Genomic DNA, 18,650 nt, shown 5'->3' with positions numbered 1-18,650 from the left:
CCTACACTTGTTGATTTATCAAACTACCTGAGCCCAAGTGATCAGATTTCCTTATTCTCCAGCTGCTATTTATCTGCCACAAACTTGAGCTCTTAGGAACACTTTGACATTAACTCTTGATTCACAGTCAGACTGAAAACTCTATCCAGTACTTCAGTGCAAATATCAGTCTGTTGGGGAAAGGGAATGGAATGTTCAAAATCTACTAAAGTGACTCTGCCATTTTAGCAATAGTGAAGGAAGACAGGCACTAGTGTGACTGTCATTGCAGCTACAATAGCAGGCCCAGCCAGTCTTCAGAAAAGTAGTGCTCTACACCTGCTGGAGAGAAGCAATCCAGTGGCAATTCAAGAGGAATAGGATCAGTTTAACTCTTTAAAAAGAAAAACTATTCACTTTCCAAAAATTGGAGATTAATCGTAATGTTCAGAGTGGTCAAGGAACAAAGCAAGCAAAGGGCATTTATTGCTAGCTTTACTGGCATCTGAATGATGTTTCCATGGTTAATCACACAAATTTGTCACTATTCAAAGCAAATCGTAGTTCTGCATTCTGTAGTACAAAGGTCCAATACAGGTAGTATCACTTGCAGATCAGAACAAAAAGAGCATTCACGGCCTTTCATTCACTATAATCTAAACTATGAGATAAATATATTTATTACTAACAAGGATGGCTTTGCTTAACTTCATCTACAATATTTGACAAGACCTATATGTTCCACTCCTGTTAGCTGCATAATTAATAAAATGCTGTATGACAGCAGGCTTCTTCCATCATATTTCAAATTTTTTACTATAAAGTATTATATTCCCTTTAATGCTTTTCTTATTACACAGTGAACTTTGCTGTAACTTTAGAATGAACCAACTGAATGACTACAATACTGGACACAAAACCAGAAGTTTTTTGAAGTAATTTTTGTTTTACTCAATTAGTACATCAGATAAAAAATATTTTGAAAGCAGGAGCCATCTTTCGGTTTCTTTTTAATGACTGTCAAGCACTAGAAGATCTAATCGTCAAGGTACAGGGCACATAGTATTACTAATAGCAATAAGCTTTTCCCCTCCATCAGTTTTTCAACCCTGAATAGGGTTGTCTTTTACATTAACAGCAGTGCAGTAGCATACCAGCCTTTCAAAAAATCAGAGAATAGCCATTATTGACTTGTGCATTATGGTTATAAGGCAGAGTATAAACCAGTAGAGATTGAGCAGAAATCAACATTTTATATGCTTGGGACTGCACGGTCATTTTTAAAGTGTTACTTCAGATGAAACAATACTTGATCCAGAGGTTGAAGCATTTGTAGTAGAAAGAGGGCCTGAGACATAAGGCCTTGTATCAAAAGCCTGGTCTGAGGCCTGGGCTAAAGTAGGGGTCAAAGCTTTGCTGATATAAATAGGGTTGCCAACTTTCGAATTGCACAAAACCAAACACCCTTGCCCCGCCCCTTCGCTGAAGCCCCACCCCCCACTCACTCCAGCCCCCCTCCATCCATCGCTCACTCTCCCCCACCTTCACTCACTTTCACTGGGCTGGGGCAGGGGGCTGGGGTGGGGGAGGGGTCAGTGCTCTGGCTGGGGAGTGCGGACTTTGGGGTGAGGCCAGAAATGAGGGGTTCAGGTGCGGGAGGGGGCTCTGGGCTGGGCAAGGGGTTGGGGTGCAGGAGGGGGTGCAAGCTCCAGCTAGGAGTGTTGGCTCTGAGGTGGGGCCAGGGCCGAGGGGTTTGAAGTGTGGGAGGAGGCTCAGGGCTGGGGCAGGGGGTTGGGGTAAGGGGTGTGGGCTCCAGGAGGGAGTTTGGGTATGGGAGGGGGCTCAGGGCTGCGGTCCGGGGTTGGGGTGCGGAGAAGATGCGGGCTCTGGAAAGGGGCTCAGGGCTGGGGTGTGGGTGCAGGGGCTGGGAAGGAGTTAGAGTGTGGGAGGGGTTCTGACCTGGGGCAGGGAGTTCACGATGTGGGCTCTTGCCAGGTGGTGTTTACCTCAGGCAGCTCCTGGTTGGCAGTGCTCCCTGCCTGCCCTGGCTCTGCGCTGCTTCTGGAAGCAGCCGGCATGTCCAGCCCTAGGCAGTGGTGTGGCCAAGGGGCTCTGCGCAGTGCACGCTGCCCACACCTGCGAGCACCACCCCTGCAGCTCCCACTGGCTGCAATTCCTGGTCAATTGGAGCTGCAGAGCCAGCACTCAAGGCGGGGGCAGCACACGGAGTCTCCCTGGCCACCCCTGCACCTAGGGGCTGCAGGGACATGCCAGCCCCTTCCGGGAGCTGCGCGGACCCAGGGCAGGCAGGATTCTGCCTTAGCCCTGCTGCGCCACCGACCGACTTTTAACGGCCCAGTCAGCAGTGCTGGCCGGAACCACCAGGGTCCCTTTTCGACCGGGCATTCCGGTCAAAAACCAGACGCCTTTCAAGCCTAGGTATAAAGCAAAGTTAAGTTGTGAGCAAGAGGCAGGCCCTGCTCACAGAATCTGGCAAGAATAGGGCTGATATTGCACAAACATATATTCCTAAGTAGTGCTAGGTACAAGAATATACATGCAAACACATTCCAAAAGGGTGGTACCAGAACACCCCGATACTAGTACATTTCCCAAAGATAACAGGAACATGCTGACCCATCTTAAAGATAAGGTCATGATAACAGCATGATGGGTAGAGATATTTTGATTAAACCAACAGGTACAAGGCAATGGGTGGTACCCAAATATGTCAGAGGGTGACACCTAGATACGCCACAGGAGCAATACATAACTTGTTTGTATTGGTGTAATAAAGAGGTTATCTCAGAGGGAGTGTCTTTGGCCAGCCGAGAGGGATAGTGGAAAGTCCCATCACTAACTGAGCTGCGTCCATTGTCACAGGTATACACGCACTGAGTGTACTTGTAGCAAGTATAAGACACCAATATCGTGCTTCATCAACAATAAACCTGACCAAGTTCTTTCACTATGAACTGAGTCTGTGGTTATTGGGCAGCTCAATCAAAGTCTGCTATCTCCGCTATCTGTGCAGAGCTGGGACACCATGCTGAAAGAACACACGCAGCCAAACATCGGACCACAGTATTTAATAAAGACCTGGCCATAGGGAAGATCAGAAATACTACATGTGGATTTACTGTTAAAAAAGAAAAATGTTTCTTTTCAACCAATACATACTCCTGAAGGTTCTATTTTAAAGAAAACAAAGTATGGATGGATATTTTTGTTTTTACCTTGATATGCATCTTGGCTCTTTTCAACAGACTTAGAGTGGTGTGTCTGGTGCTATCTGGCCCAAGAGGCACAAGCTGTTTTAGCTGCTCCAAATATAGCCGGAGTTTAGCTCGTCTGAAATTATTAAAAATGAAGAATGTTGTAGAAAAGTTACTCTGTGATAGCATATCCTGTATACAAACACCATCTGCTTGCCTGGATTTCTGTATAGAAGTTGATTCAACAGCAATGGCTTCCTTTCCTCTCCCTTTGTCAAAGCTTCAGGTCACTTGAAATAATAATAGCTGGCACTTCTGTAGTGCTTTTCAGATCTAGATCTCAAAGCAGTTTGCAAGCTTGAGCATGAATCATTATCCCCATTTTAGAGCGAGGGAAACAAAAACAGAGATGTGGATTAATTTGGCCAAGGCCGCAAAGGGAGTCAGTGGCAGAGCCAGGAAGGGAAAATGGGCTCAACCCAACTGCTATTCATGTCAGAGAGAGTTTTTCAATTGACTTAAATGGGAATTGGATCAAGCACTATGTCTCCTGATGCCCTATCTACTGGGAAAATATACCCATCCAAAATATATATATATATATATGTTCCATCTTTCATCACACATCAAGAATGGTGTTTGCAGTAAAAACAAAAGGGGAAAATTAGGAGTTACAACTATGGCATATTCTGTCATGTTTACTACACTATTCCTTCGTAAGTAGCACTTCTAGCTATTACAATTTGCCTCCTACATTAAACAACACCCAGTCCAGCAGTAAAAAGAAAGATGATAAACATCTATAAGCTGGTATTCTGTGTGTGTTTTTAAAGCATTCTGTGTTTTCTTTCACCAACTGGCTGGCAGTAGACACACAAAATAGTTTGTGAAATATTTTTACTTTAGAACCCTAAAACAAAGCAAGTGATAAAACAAAACATTCCAAGAGTATATTTCTGCATTTTAAAAAAATAAATACTTCCTACTTTTTTGTACATACAACTGAACAAGAAGCAATATGAAGTTTCCATGTGTCTTTACAATGAAGTGGATAACTAAGTGATTACTTAAGCAATGTTTGTAATCTTGTGCCCTTTTCTGTCAGTCTTATCTCAGTGAGAAATTAAAATCAGCATTCTTCATATGTATTAGCATGAATCGGCCTTTTTAACATCAGAGAAGAGTAGTCTTAATAGACTGATGATCCTAAAGCTGCCTAAGACCCCCCCAGAAGCAATAATAATAATAATAATTAATAAAGAAAATTACAAATATGCCATAAATCATTTTCTGCAAAGATACAACTTTTCATTTCAATTCTGCTACATGCTGGAGTACATCAAACAATTTAGCATGGTAATTATTGACTTCTGAACAAAAATTGCTGATACTTCGCTTTCTTTTTTTTTATTACTATTTAGAACAAGTGTTCGACATCAACATTTAACAGAGGCTAAGACAATTTATTAATGCATAAAAGGCCATGTAATTTGCAGAAGACAGAAGACAAACATGCAGACAAACAATTTTTTTAACTTTTTATGACAGATGAACTATGAAAATACAGATAATTGCAAAACATACGTCGTCTATAATACTGCATGTCTGACTACATATATCACACTCGTTAGTTAATCTCTATGTAATCAATAAAAATTAACATATCACATATCAATAATTACTACAATAAGTGTGAATTAAAATGGCATAATTGTAAAAAGTGCTAATATGAGATCATTTTTCCTCCTTCAGCCAATCAGGAAAGGAGCACACTTGAAAAATGTGATGTTTTTGGAGAAAGATCACCACACGACTTCCTGTCTGTGCATGGGGTCTTGTATTGAAATACAAGGCTTTACATTCATAATCTAAACTTTAAAAATGGAAGAAGATCCCATGTATAGGGCCATATTCAACAACCTGCTCAAGCACATGCCTAACTCTAAACATGAGCAGCCCATTGCACAGGAATACTTAAGCAGCTTGCAGAGTCAGGGCCCGGATTCTGATCTTTAACCCGATCTGAAAGGTTAAATAACATTATTAGAATCTACAAATGCAAAAACTTTCAACCCGGGAGATTTATTATCTATACATCTGTAACCTCTAAAAAGTGTCTGGGGGTTTTGTTTTGTTTTTTGAATTAACAATTTGCTTCTTGGATGAAACTAGGGGAAAACGTTTTCAAAAAGAAAATTTTCTAAATTTGCACACAATCATTTGTGTGTACAATTAGCAGTCTTTAGATGCAGTAGCAGGATTTTTGCACATACATCAGGAGAGTGGAGATTAAGGAAGTAGCAGCAATGAAGCAGATGAGAATAGAACACAAAGTGGTGCAGTAAAAAGTTGATTGCTATAGTACAGTTTATTTAATACATTAAGAGCAGCTAAATTATGTAGAAATATACAGGACTGTTAATAAATGGGATTTGTATTGTTAATCCAGAAAAACTCATATAAAAATGCAACCTTCTTACTAAGCTTACTTGCTCTCTGAGTGCTCAGAGACATGTCTGCTGACTTTAGTGACAAAATAAGGTTTTACAACTCTTCAGCCTGAAGAGCTTTAAAACAAATAGAAATTAAACACACACAAATTCCAGTGGAAATAGTTTTATCTATTTATTTATTTATTTGTAAAGCATCTATTCCTCTGTATTATGTGCAACTCAGAGATTGCAGCATTTGTGCATAGTAACCAGAAAGAGAAACTGGCAGAAACTGACTAGACTATTTTCACTGATCACGGTGAGAAAAATACAAAAAGACAAATGACCTTAGCAGTGATAAATATATTACACTTTTAAAATGTCTTCACTTTTAATAATCTTGATAAGTATTCCAAAGAGTGCATACGTTTAGACCCAGCTCCACATAAATGAGATTCTAACTGGTTGGAAACCGACTTAATGCCTGGAAGTTGGGATCTCCTTAAACTGATTTCTAATGTATTCGATATACACATATTCCTGATGCTAAAAGGTTAAAGGACAAATGTGCACACATGTTTACATAAAACAAAGGTAAAGCAATGACCCCAAGTCTGAAAAGGCCAAGTGTACATGGCTTTTCAATATCTATGTTATGAACAGCTCTACCTTTCCAATCTCCTGGGCAAGGAACATCAGTTGAAGAATTGTGTAAATCCATATTATGGATGGCTTTTCATGTAATTCAGCCATAAATGTTTCGCATACAAATCAGAGTACAAACTGTGTGTGCATATGACCAAGGACAAATATATTACCTATTGTCATGTGAACAAGTTCATGCAAACATCGGGTTTAGATAATTGCAATGAAACAGATTGTTCTTACCAAGTGTCAGAACTGAAAAAACAATTATTAAATTAAATCCCAGGTTTCATAAAAAAAAAAAAAAAAACACAAAGAACTCCAAACACTATTCAGCCAGCAATTTGGTTATTTATATGCACGGAGTGACAGCATTATTGGGAAAATTTTCCAATCTTTTAAAAAACTGGCTCAGCTAAATCAACTTCAAAATCAGGTTAGAGCAACAGTGTACACCTGGTTTTAGGTAATTTGTGGAGGCATGAGCTGTTTTTACTAAACTGCTTTCAAGACCACTTCAACTCTGGAAACTGGTTCTGTCAAAATGGGTCAGGCCCTTTAGGCTGGGTCTACATCTTGGCTCTAAACAATTTTAAAATTGGTTTAATCGAACAAAGTTTTGTAAGTGTTTAGTAAATTCTCCCAGTGTACATGGGCCCAAAATCTAAAAAACATGTCTTTTTAGCACATCAAGCAGTAGGATATTAGACTAAGCAGAAGAAAAGTCTTGTGTATGCTAGAGAAATCTGTGATTCCAAGAACTTGTTTTACCACTGGAATGCTGGTAAAACACTTCAGGTTTAAGAACTACTGTAGTTCCAACTGTTTCAGTCTGATCCATTTTAGTGCCAGTGTGGATGTGGACTAGCTGAAATGGTTCAATTAGTCCTCCACTGTCCCAACCTACAACATGGGCTTTTTGAAATGTCCCAAAATCTACTGCTTCTGGGAAATATTCTGGGAACTGCGAGATACCTGTGGGACAGAGGAGGAGTCAGAGTGCATTGCAAACAAAATGGTTTAGAAGAGCACTAATGAGGGCAAGAGACACAAATTTGCAATGGGTTTTAAATTAAAGATTGGAAACAATGAACCTTTTATGCTTAAGCTAGTCCTAACCAACTGGTTCAATTTTCTAGTCCAGACAGAGCCTTAGAGTGTACTTGAAGGACCAAATTCTGCCCTTGTTTGCCTGCAATGCAGCCATATGTTTTGGTACAGAAAACTTTGCTTTAAAGAGAATGGAGTTATTGCAGACAATGTGGATGAACAAAGAACTCAAAATCTAGCTCTGGGAAACAATACTATACAACTACCGAACTCTGGATAATAGTACTGTATTTGTCAAGCTAATTCCAGTCCCTCCTCTTAGGTATTAACCTATTTTTTCCACACTTAAAGCCTGCCGCAATCCTATATAATGACATGAGATTCACTAAAAGGGACTGTGTTACAACAATGTGAACTTGGTCACATTGAAAATATGTAGTATGTTTATTCCTTGTTAAATGTAACTTCATATAATTTTATTTAAAATACAGGCCACCTTTAGAAATCATTTGTGGAATGTTTACCTTGTAATGACTTATGGGCCAATCCTAAAGAGTTAAGCCAGTAGGAGTTTACATGTTGCAGGATCAGGCCTTTTCTTCATTGAACCACTGTGCCTGCTCCTGCAGTTAACATCTTTTTAATTAATACAGTTATCGTTCTGTATAGCAACTAATATTTTACACCTGATCACACTGTGTGTATTGTGCTAAGGGTTTTGCTGTAAATTGCCTTACTCTTTCTGTGTGTGTGTGTGTGTGTGTGTGTGTTTTACTATCTGCCTAAAGATAGGCATGTGCTCAAGGGCATTGATGAATGAGGGCCTTAATTCCTATTAAATTCTATAACACTTTTCCTTAAAGGAGAGGTTTCAAATATATCCTATTTATGGCTCTAATGATATTTTTACAGGCTAATTAAAGTTATTTTGTGCCTATGAAAATATAAAGTTATCTTTGTTTAAAGTAGTCTGTAAGTAAAAGGAAAGCATCAATCAATGCTAATAAGAAATGTTTCTAGAGAAACCAACTCAGTTGTGGCCTAGACACAATTTAAAAGTAGATTAATTGCAATGTAAGACTGTACGAACTGTGCATTTCAAAGCATGACATTCTACTTTTTCCATATTTATCCAGCCACAAAGAGTCCAGGCCCCAGTCAGAAAGAGTCCTGATTTTTATTTTTAGCCCTCCCAATAAATATTTCCAACAAATAAAAATATTTAACAGTGAATCCCAAGTCTAACTCAAATTTCACAATATGCTTCAGCTATATAGCAACTGTGCTTTAATGAAGAGGGAAGAAAAACTCTTAGTACCAAGGCACTGTACTATGGCAAGGCACCCAGTGTGCTGCACATGAACTTTCTGATAGCTATGGGATGTGTGAAATAGTTGTTTACAGTCTAGTGCCATAGAGCTAAAAACTGAACATTCAGTAGTGTTCTCTATCTATAGCAGACCTCTGTGCTTCTATTGTGCAAGCAACAACAACAAAAAGGTAGATATAGCACATATTATGGTAGATGTACCATTTTTTGCTTACTAAGGCCTCAATTCTGCAAGTTGTTCTGTGTACATGGAGTATAAGTCAAAGTCCCTGGAAATCGAAGGGGTCTTTCCATTGACTTCCAAGGGCTTTGGATCAGGCCTTAAATACACAAACAAGACCTTCTGCAGCAAGGTCTGTGGAGTGTGTGTTACTTTGGCACAGCACACAGGAAAAACTGTAGCTGCTGAATTTAATTTAAAAAGATGGACTGTAGTGAATTAGCTCTGAAAGTCAGTCATACAATCCGTGCAGTAGCCTCTGTGTTATTTACTTTAATAGTAGTATTAATTTCATTCTCTCCCTACATTTTCAGTGTTCTACAGCAGATCTCTACATTGCCCATGCATCTACATGGCTGAAGCTATCTGGAAAGAAGCTGAAGGTTTTTGCAGCTGGATAAGGATGAGTTGGGGCTTTTGTATTTGGAAAGGTATAGGTGGTGGCTTGGGTTTGAGGCATAAGCACATTGGCTGGATAAATCTTCTAAAACAATCAACAATGAAAGACTTAACAATATTGACATTAAAAGTATCTTTTAGCTTCAGTGTATACACCCCACTGAAATGAGTGGTGCTGTTCACATCTATAGAGCTAATGTTTCAGGCTGTCTGCAGACTCAGGAACAGAACACTACATCAGTTCATGCTTGGTTCACATTTTCAAGCTTTTCTTCACACTCAGACAACTAGGAATTTTTTTTTAAAAACAAAAGCTTTTAGCTTGAAGCATAATTCTGCAGCAAGGGATGGATTCAGTGGCAAATTCTGCAGCCAGAGACTCATGTAAAATAAAAAGTCCTGACTAACTGCACCACTGAACCAGAATTACCTCTGGGATTTGGGGGCACCAACAAACCATGGTCAGTAATGGGATGGAGAAAGGGAAGAGAAAAAATTTTGGCCACTGACACCAGGGCAGACCTCTACTTGTTAAAAAAAGCAATGGACCACAAAGAGCATAGACCAGTTTTTTGATTGTTTTTAAAAACACAATCTCATCCAAAGACCAATATATCATTAACTGACTGGTAATCAATTCATCTACCTTTAGAAGGATGAAAGTCTAAACAGGCTTTGCCAAGACAATATTGTTGTATGAAAGAAACAAAGCTTTTACAACAGCTTTTGTAGTAAGGTACTCTTCTGTTTAATAAAATGACCAAAGCTTGAAATATCCACTTGTTCATTTGGTGAGCAGAAAGCTTTTCCTGGTGAGTGTGTGTGTTTCATTGGAGAGGAGGGGGGGGGGGGTGTAAGCCATCAATTTCTGCAGAATTTTAAGTTTTGTGGTATATTTTCCTTAGTTCTCTACTCCTTGTGATTGCAAAGATAACATTTTAGTATGAACAGAAACAGTATGGAATTCCTGAGTTTTGAGACTGCTCCAATGTTTACTGCTGCCCAATACTGACATGAGTTATATGAGTTTCACTGTGCTTTTGCTCAAGAAAGCTTTGAACAAAAGTTGAGATGGGTCACTGGAACTAACCATGTAGGAGGATGACTCAAAAATGGAAACCGTAGGAAGGGATAGTGTAGAACCTTATCCATTCTCTGAATTCTTACCAGGGACCACACTGGTGAAACCCTGTCATTTTTATTAGCTTTAATAGGTTTAGTTTTCTAAAAAGTAGGCAACTAGTATTTTTTTCAAGCCCTGAAAAATGACCCTGAATAAACAAGAACCACCATATATACCATCCAGTTAATTGGTTGGTTGTAATGTAACCTCATTCTCCAACTGCCTAATTAAATTACATTATTGTCAAAGTTTGCATACCAGCTATGAAGTAGAACATGAAGATTGATGACTTGGGAACCTATACCTGTACTACAAAAACCTCTTGCAGAAGACAAAGAAAAGACTGGCTACTGATTACATTCAGTCTCCTGTGAATTTATACTTTTTAAGAATGGTGACATCTGGTTTAGATCACTGTATACAAATTTACATTCCATAGTGTTCAGTGCATACTTCAGCTCTCACAAAATGGGACTACATTAAATATTACCTATCCTGGGCCCAGGTTCAAAACTTTGACTTGGGCCTTTTTCCTTCTGAAGTTTGAGGCTTGTCCAGGCTATAGAAGAATATTTGTGTGACACCAGAAATTATTTCTACATCTTTTAGCAAACATAAATACAGGGAAATATCTGTAATACCACAAATGTATAAATTCCTGGCCAGCTCTGCAAGTTGGCACCAGCATCCAGAAAGCTGGGCTTGGAGCAAGTTGGGGACAGGTGAACACAGGCTGCATTGTGCAAGGGATGCACTTGACTCATTAGAGAGAGAGTGGCTGGCAGAAAGTCTCGACAGCATTTTTCTCACAATCAGTTCACAGATGAGTACCACTGGTGGCTGCCCTTTAGGATAGTCACTCCACCATGTTTCCTAAAGAACAGTGAAGTGCTACACAGCAGCAAACCAGGAGAAAAAGAACTGGAGCAATATGATAAAAGTGGCAGAGCAGCCCCAGGGAATTCCCTAGCACAGGGACAACACAGGGCTGCATATGCCAGAATAGAGGCATATTAGACAGACAAGCTGGGTGAAGTACTATCTTTTATTGGACCAACTTCTGTTGGCGAGAGAGACAACCTTTGGAGCTACACAGAGCTCTTCCTCAGGTCTGGGAAAGGTAGTCAGAGTATCACAGCTAAATACAAGAATGAACAGATGGTTTAGTATAAGTAGTTAGCACATATTCTAAGGGACCATTCAAGGTGAAGTGGCTCATTAAAACCCCTGTAGTCATAAGACAAAAAAAAGGGGTTAGTGCATTTACAGACTGTTGTAATAAGCCATAAATCCAGTGTTTTTATTACGACCATGATTTTTAGGGTCTAGCAGAGTTATGAATTTAAGCTCACATGCTCATATTTTGAAAGTGTTGTGCAGGTTTCCTTTAAGGATGAGGACTGAGAGGTCAGATATAGAGTGATTGCTTTGTGAAAAGTGTTCACTCCGCAGGTCATGTGGTGTTTTTATCTTTTATCATTTTCCTGTTGAGTTCATTTGAGAGAACAGCGATTGGTTTCACCCACATAATAGGTGTTGGGGAGTTTAGTGCATTGGATGAGGTACACCACATGTTGTGATAAGCATGTGTAGGACCCATGAATCTCGAAAGGTGTGTTGTGGGGGGTGTTGATCATTGTAGCTGTGGAGATATGTCTTCGGGTTTTGCATCTGTGTTGGCAGGGTCTGGTGCTGCTTTGAGTTGATATGTCCTGGTCTGCAGGGAGCTTGCTTCTGATGATGAGCTTGGAGAGGCTGGGGGGTTGTTTGAAGCCAAAAGAGGGGATGCAGGAAAGACTTCTTTCAGGATGGGGTCCCCACTGATTATATGGGTTGTAGTTATTTGATTACACTCTGTATAGGTTCTAAAGAGGGGTGGTAGGTGAAAACTAGGGGTATGGAGGCATGTCAGACACAAGCAGGAATGACTAGAGTACTGCCATAAGTTAGAGGCAGTTGCTAAGACTGTGGTAAATTAAAGCAGGCTCTGAGCGTTGCAATGACCTTCAGAGCAACCTAGAATATGGAAGGCATAAAAGTGGCTTGAAGCTATCTTTGTCCCCCCATCTCAGCGCTGCACCTTTATCCTACTGACACTAGTATGCAGTACCATCTTGATTATACGCAGAATGTTAGGCTCTAATTTGAAATATAGTGCAATGCTCATTCCATTTGTGGTTTTGCCCATCTGGGCAGCAAATAAGAATCAACTCCATTTTGTCTATATCAATCTCTTTTCATATAGTTAACTGCACATGCCTGGTTGAGAATCTGCAAGGTCTGACAACGCTGGTTCTGCTGCTGGTTGTACAAACTTTAGATCCTGTCGCTTGAGCAAGGTTTACATCCCTGCCCTGACAAAAGAATCATGTAGTGGAGATGGGGCAATAGGGAAACTGTGGATTTTTTCAGTAAGTTTTCAACCTTTGTGACTCTTTTTTTTTTTTTTTTTTTTTTTTTTGGGCAGAAGAGTGTGAAGTGGGCCTAGATCTTTTGTTGTGTATCCATTTATCTTACAGCTGGAAACAAACCACCATTCTTTTGTCGTTGTGAATAACTGACATTAATTTTGAACATTTGAGATGGTATATTAAATTTATCACCTGCATAAAAGGAAATTCTGTTTAAGATATTCCCTGTTTTTATCTCTTTTACTCCTCCCCGCCCCCATATGGTTTGATATGCCTACGAGTGGCTCTACGGAAATGGTGAACAGAAGTAGGAAAGAGGCCAACCCTCACATGTACCTCTTTAAGTATAAGGAATTTTGAGCAATAACTCCAACGACATCTAGTACAATGAAGAAATACAGCTGAATGAAAAAGGTGCATTTATACAGGATTTGTTGAGATTATTTCCTCTTCAGTACACTAAAAAATCCAATGGCATGCCTACATCCCATGGCACCTATGTAATCCAGGGAGATAAACAGCAATGCCTCTTAGAGAACTATGCAAACTCTTGAAAATACACACACAAATATCCATACATAAGCATACACACCGGTGGGAACAGCATTTACAAAAATAAGACTGTTAATAGGTTCATTTCTTCAAAGCTGTTTTTTTTTTTTTTTTTTTTTTTTTTAAAGGCCACCCCCCCCATCATACCCTTTCACTCACTCATTTTGCACACTAACATGCTCGAACTTTTTCCCCCAGGTAACACAGCTCCACAAATCCATCTGTTTTAATTTTGGTTTTATTTGTTTATTTGTTAAATTTGCAAAATAGAAAATCTCCAATGTTCATAAGTCAGTCTGGTGCCTAAGGAAATTGAGGGCCTAGTCCAATAAACCCTTGAGGGCAATGAGATTTCCATTTCAGGACCTATTTGTCCAGATGCTGGTACACTATAGGTTTAATTCCATTACTTTACATATACACACATCCTGGACATATATCTTAAAACTCCAAGACCTGATTCTGCCCTAAATTATACCACTGTAAATAAGGAGGAACTCCACTAAAGTCAATGTGTGCTTAAACTGGTTTTATACCAGTGTAAGAGAGAACAAAATGACATCTCCATTCTTCTAGAAATTAACTTTATTATTTTAAACAATACTCCCCCTAGGGTGTGGGTTCAATCAACATGTACGCACACACACTGTGCATAATCAGGCACAAGACACACTGTGGCTCAGCACACACAAGCTGTGTATTTATCGACTGACAACACACATCCTGGAGCAAGTTGCTGCTTACAAATCAGCTCATGGCTTGAAACCTGCTTTAATTATCAGTGTTTCCCCACATCAAAATGCTAAACAAGGACACTGTGTCTCTGGACTGTGGCCAAGAGGAAGGGATCTAGAAAAAAAAAAAAGTGTAATGCTAGCAAATCTGAGTTGCAACACAGACTACATCGACAATGCATAGTACAGGGCTCTCAGCAAGCATTTTAGTCCAAGAATGATAGAGGATTTCTTGGGTTTTTTTGTTTGTTTTTGTTTACTAAAAAGAAAATATATTTTTGTAACACTCAATTTCCCTTAGCGGGTGGTATTGAGTTGATGGCGAGGCAGGCCAAGTTAGATATGGAGATTAATTAGGGACAGCTGAAAACAATATCCTCTTTGCTTTATGACAAAACACAAAGCTGTTGGGAGGTACACATCCTGCTTTGCTAATCACCCAGAAGAAACAGTGATCAGTGGGTGAAGGCAATATAAATCCATGTTAAATCCCTTCTCCCACCCACAATTAACTAGAGAATAGACAGATAAGATAGATGCATGTTTTTACTGTTATCATGGCAAGAATATCCTTATTATTGCAAGTTAAATATTCAGGTGCCAAGTATTTACTTCTAAGAGCCATCCATATACCAGGCAAATGTCACAGACAAACAGGAATTCCACCAGGGATCAAGGGCAGGATACAGTTATGGCTGCTGTTGTATCTCAGAGTCTTGTTTTCTAAGTTGGGTACCCAAAGGTAGGCATTTAACTCTAGAGTTAGGCACCTAACTAAACAGCTGATTTTCTGAGGTAACAAGTGCTTTCAACTCTCATAGGCTTTTGTGGGAGTTGTGTGTACCCAGCATCTCTGAAAATCAGGAAACTTTTAATCAGGTGCCTGCTTCTAGGTACCCACACATGAAGATTAGGCCTCTGACTCACTTTATATAACTAACATTTTAGTTAATAGAAACAAATCATATTTGAGGGAAGAGTTTTAAATGTCAAAAAACAGAAGTTTTATTCCATGATATTTCTGTGTATACCCAGATGAGCTTCTCTTTCTGCTGGAGCCATCCTACTCATGATAATCCCTTCTCAGTACCTGATGGTTTAGCCGTCGCCGCGTTTGAGCACATGGGGTCCAGATGTCCCGATCTTATAGGGACAGCCCCAATATTGGGGTTTTTTTCTTATATAGGTGCCTATTACCTCCCACCTTCTGTCCCGATTTTTCACACTTTCTCTCTGGTCACCCTAAATGGCGGGAACCTGAGTGTATACAAGCAGAGTGAATCCTAAAGCAGCTCTAGCTTTCTGCCTGTGTTTAGCGCTGTGGAAGTCTTTAATATTTATAATGCTGGTGGCAGAATAGTGCAGTTATGATGCTCCCCTGGAATGAACAACATTTAGTGGATCTCTCTGCCAAGCAATGACTGAGTAATGCCCTAAGCAAGAACATAGAAGCTAAAAACCCTCCTCAGTGATGTGAACATATCAATGTCCTAAACCTCTCCTACACCGCCTAAACCCCATCTATCAAAACCTTTAGCTTCTGCAACACAATTAGGTGTTAATAGAGCAGTCCCCAGCACAAAGTAAACTGAAAATTTAGGGGGGCAAGAGTAAACTAAAGTGAACATAATAGCAATATATATAAGCACAAAGGACTCTACTGATTCTATTATTCATTTTCAAATTTAATGAAATAAAACCCTAACCTTTCATTTGTTTAATACTTCCCTCAAACTGCTGCAGAAGTCCCTGTCTCCCAACCTGGAGCACTGTTCTATGACATTAAAAATGTCGTAGAACAGTTTTTAAACTAAGGGCTGGGGGAAAGCCAACAGGTGTGGAGGAGCAAGTAGTTCGGACATCCCTTACGGGAGGATCTATTAATAGAGAATCTCTATGTCCTAGTGAGGACGAGAGAATGGAAAATGATAAAATACAGGCAGGATCTGATCAGAAACAGTAAAATAAAAAAGAGTCCCATTCAATTACATCGTGTAATGGCAGACAGCTAAAAGGAGACAAGTTTTTAAAGTGCTTATATACCAATGCTAGAAGCATAAATAATCAAATGTGTGAATGAGAGTGCCTCGTATTAAATGAGGATATTGATATAATAGGCATCACAAAAACTTGGAGGTATGAGGATAATCACTGGGACACAGTAATACCAGGGTACAAAATATATCAGAAGGACAGAACAGGTCGTGCTGGTGGGGGAGTGGCATTATATGTGAAAGAAAGTGTAGTATCCAATGAATTAAAAATCATAAATGACTCAAACTGTATCATAGAATCTCTGTGGATAGAAATTCCATGCTCTAATAAGAAGAATAAAGCGGTAGGGATATATTACTGACCAACTGACCAGGATGGTGATAGTGACTGTGAAATGCTCAGGAAGATTAGAGAGGCTATTAAAATTTAAAAAACTCAATAATATATAAATAAAACTCAAAATACTGTAATAATGGGAGATTTCAATTATCCCCATATGACTGGGTACATGTCACCTCAGGACGGGATGCAGAGATAAAGTTTCTTGACACCTTAAATGACTGCTTCTTGGAGCAGCCGTTCTGGAACCCACCAGAGGAGAGGCAATTCTTGATTTAGTCCTAAGTGGAGCACAGGATCTGGTCTAAGAGGTGAATATAGCTGGACCACTTGGTGACTATAATATAATTAAATTTAATATCTCCGTGGCAGGAAAAACACCACAGCAGCCCAATACTATAGCATTTCATTTCAGAAAGGGGAACCACACAAAAATGAGGAGGTTAGTTAAACAGAAATTAAAGGGTACAGTGCCAAAAGTGAAATCTCTGCAAGTTACATGGAAACTTTTTAAAGACACCATAATAGATGCTCAACTGAAATGTATTTTCCAAATTAAAAAACATAGTAAGAGAACTAAAAAAGAGCCACCGTGGCTAAACAACAAAGTAAAGAAGCAGTGAGAGGCAAAAAGGCATCCTTTAAAAAGTGGAAGTTAAATCCTAGTGAGGAAAATAGAAAGGAGCATAAACTCTGGCAAATGAAGTGTAAAAATACAATTAGGAAGGCCAAAAAAAGAATTTGAGGAACAGTTAGCCAGAGACTCAAAAAGTAATAGCAAATATTTTTTTTTAAGTACATCAGAAGCAGGAAGCCTGCTAAACAACCACTGGATGATCGAGGTGCTAAAGAGCACTCAAAGACAATAAAGCCATTGCGGAGAAACTAAATGAATTCTTTGCATCGGTCTTCACGGCAGAGGATGTGAAGGAGATTCCCAAACCTGAGCCATTCTTTTTAGGTGACAGATCTGAGGAACTGTCCCATATTGAGGTATCATTAGAGGAAGTTTTGAAACAAACTGATAAATTAAACAGCAATAAGTCACCAGGACCAGATGGTATTCACCCAAGAGTTCTGAAGGAATTCAAATGTGAAATTGAAGAACTACTAACTGTAGTTTATAACCTATCACTTAAATCAGCTTCTGTACCAGATGACTGGAGTATAGCTAATGTGATGCCAATTTTTAAAAAGGGCTCCTGAGGTGATCCTGGCAATTACAGGCCTGTAAGCCTGACTTCAGTACCAGGCAAACTGGTTGAAACTATAATAAAGAACAATATTGTCAGACATATAGATGAACATAATTTGTTGAGGAAGAATCAACATGGTTTTATTAAAGGGAAATCATGCCTCACCAATCTATTAGAATTCTTTGAGGGGGCCAACAAGCATGTGGACCAAGGGGATCCAGTGGATATAGTGTACTTAGATTTTCAGAAAGCCTTTGACAAGGTCCCTCAGCAAAGGCTCTTATGCAAAATAAGCTGCCACAGGATAAGAGGGAAGGTGCTCTCATGAACTGGTAGCTAGTTAAAAGATAGTAAACAAAGGGTAGGTATAAATCAATGAATCTCAAACTTTTGTACTGGTGACCCCTTTCACACAGCAAGTCTCTGAGTGCGACCCCCCTTATAAATTAAAAACACTTTTTTATATATTTAACACCATTATAAATGCTGGAGGCAAAACGGGGTTTGGGGTGGAGGCTGACAGCTTGCGACCCCCCCATGTAATAACCTCGTGACCCCCTGAGGGGTCCCGATCCCCAGTTTGAGAACCCCTGGTATAAATGGTCAGTTTTCAGACTGGAGAGCGGTAAATAGTGGTGTCCCCAAGGGGTCTGTTCTGGGACCAGTCCTATTAAACATATTCATAAAGGATCTGGAAAAAGGGGTAAACAGTGAGGTGACAAAATTTGCAGATGATACAAAATTACTAAAGATAGTTAAGACCCAGGCAAACTGCGAAGAGCTACAAAAGGATCTCTCAAAACTGGGTGACTGGCCAACAAAATGGCAGATGATATTTAATGTTGATAAATGCAAAGTAATGCACATTGGAAAACATAATCCCACTATACATATAAAATGATGGGGTCTAAATTAGCTGTTACCACTCAAGAAAGAGATCTTGGAGTCATTGTGGATAGTTCTCTGAAAACATCCACTCAATGTGCAGCGGCAGTCAAAAAAGCAAAAAGAATGCTGGGAATAATTAAGA

At 39.5% G+C, this 18,650-nt stretch overlaps 1 protein-coding gene across 2 annotated transcripts in view; it reads right to left on the bottom strand.

Annotated features, from left to right (window-relative positions):
- The window catches only part of MXD4 (MAX dimerization protein 4), a 48,497-nt gene that overhangs the window by 9,361 nt on the left and 20,486 nt on the right, over positions 1 to 18,650 (bottom strand). For both annotated transcript variants that reach the window (XM_034770717.1, XM_034770716.1), the window contains exon 4: positions 3,216 to 3,330. In XM_034770717.1, coding sequence (XP_034626608.1) covers positions 3,216 to 3,330 — 115 coding nt within the window. The remainder of the gene's footprint in view (positions 1 to 3,215; positions 3,331 to 18,650) is intronic.

The sequence above is a fragment of the Trachemys scripta genome, chromosome 5 (assembly GCF_013100865.1).
Source record: "Trachemys scripta elegans isolate TJP31775 chromosome 5, CAS_Tse_1.0, whole genome shotgun sequence".
Taxonomy (NCBI): Eukaryota; Metazoa; Chordata; order Testudines; family Emydidae; genus Trachemys; species Trachemys scripta.
This window is presented reverse-complemented; position numbering and strand designations above follow the sequence as displayed.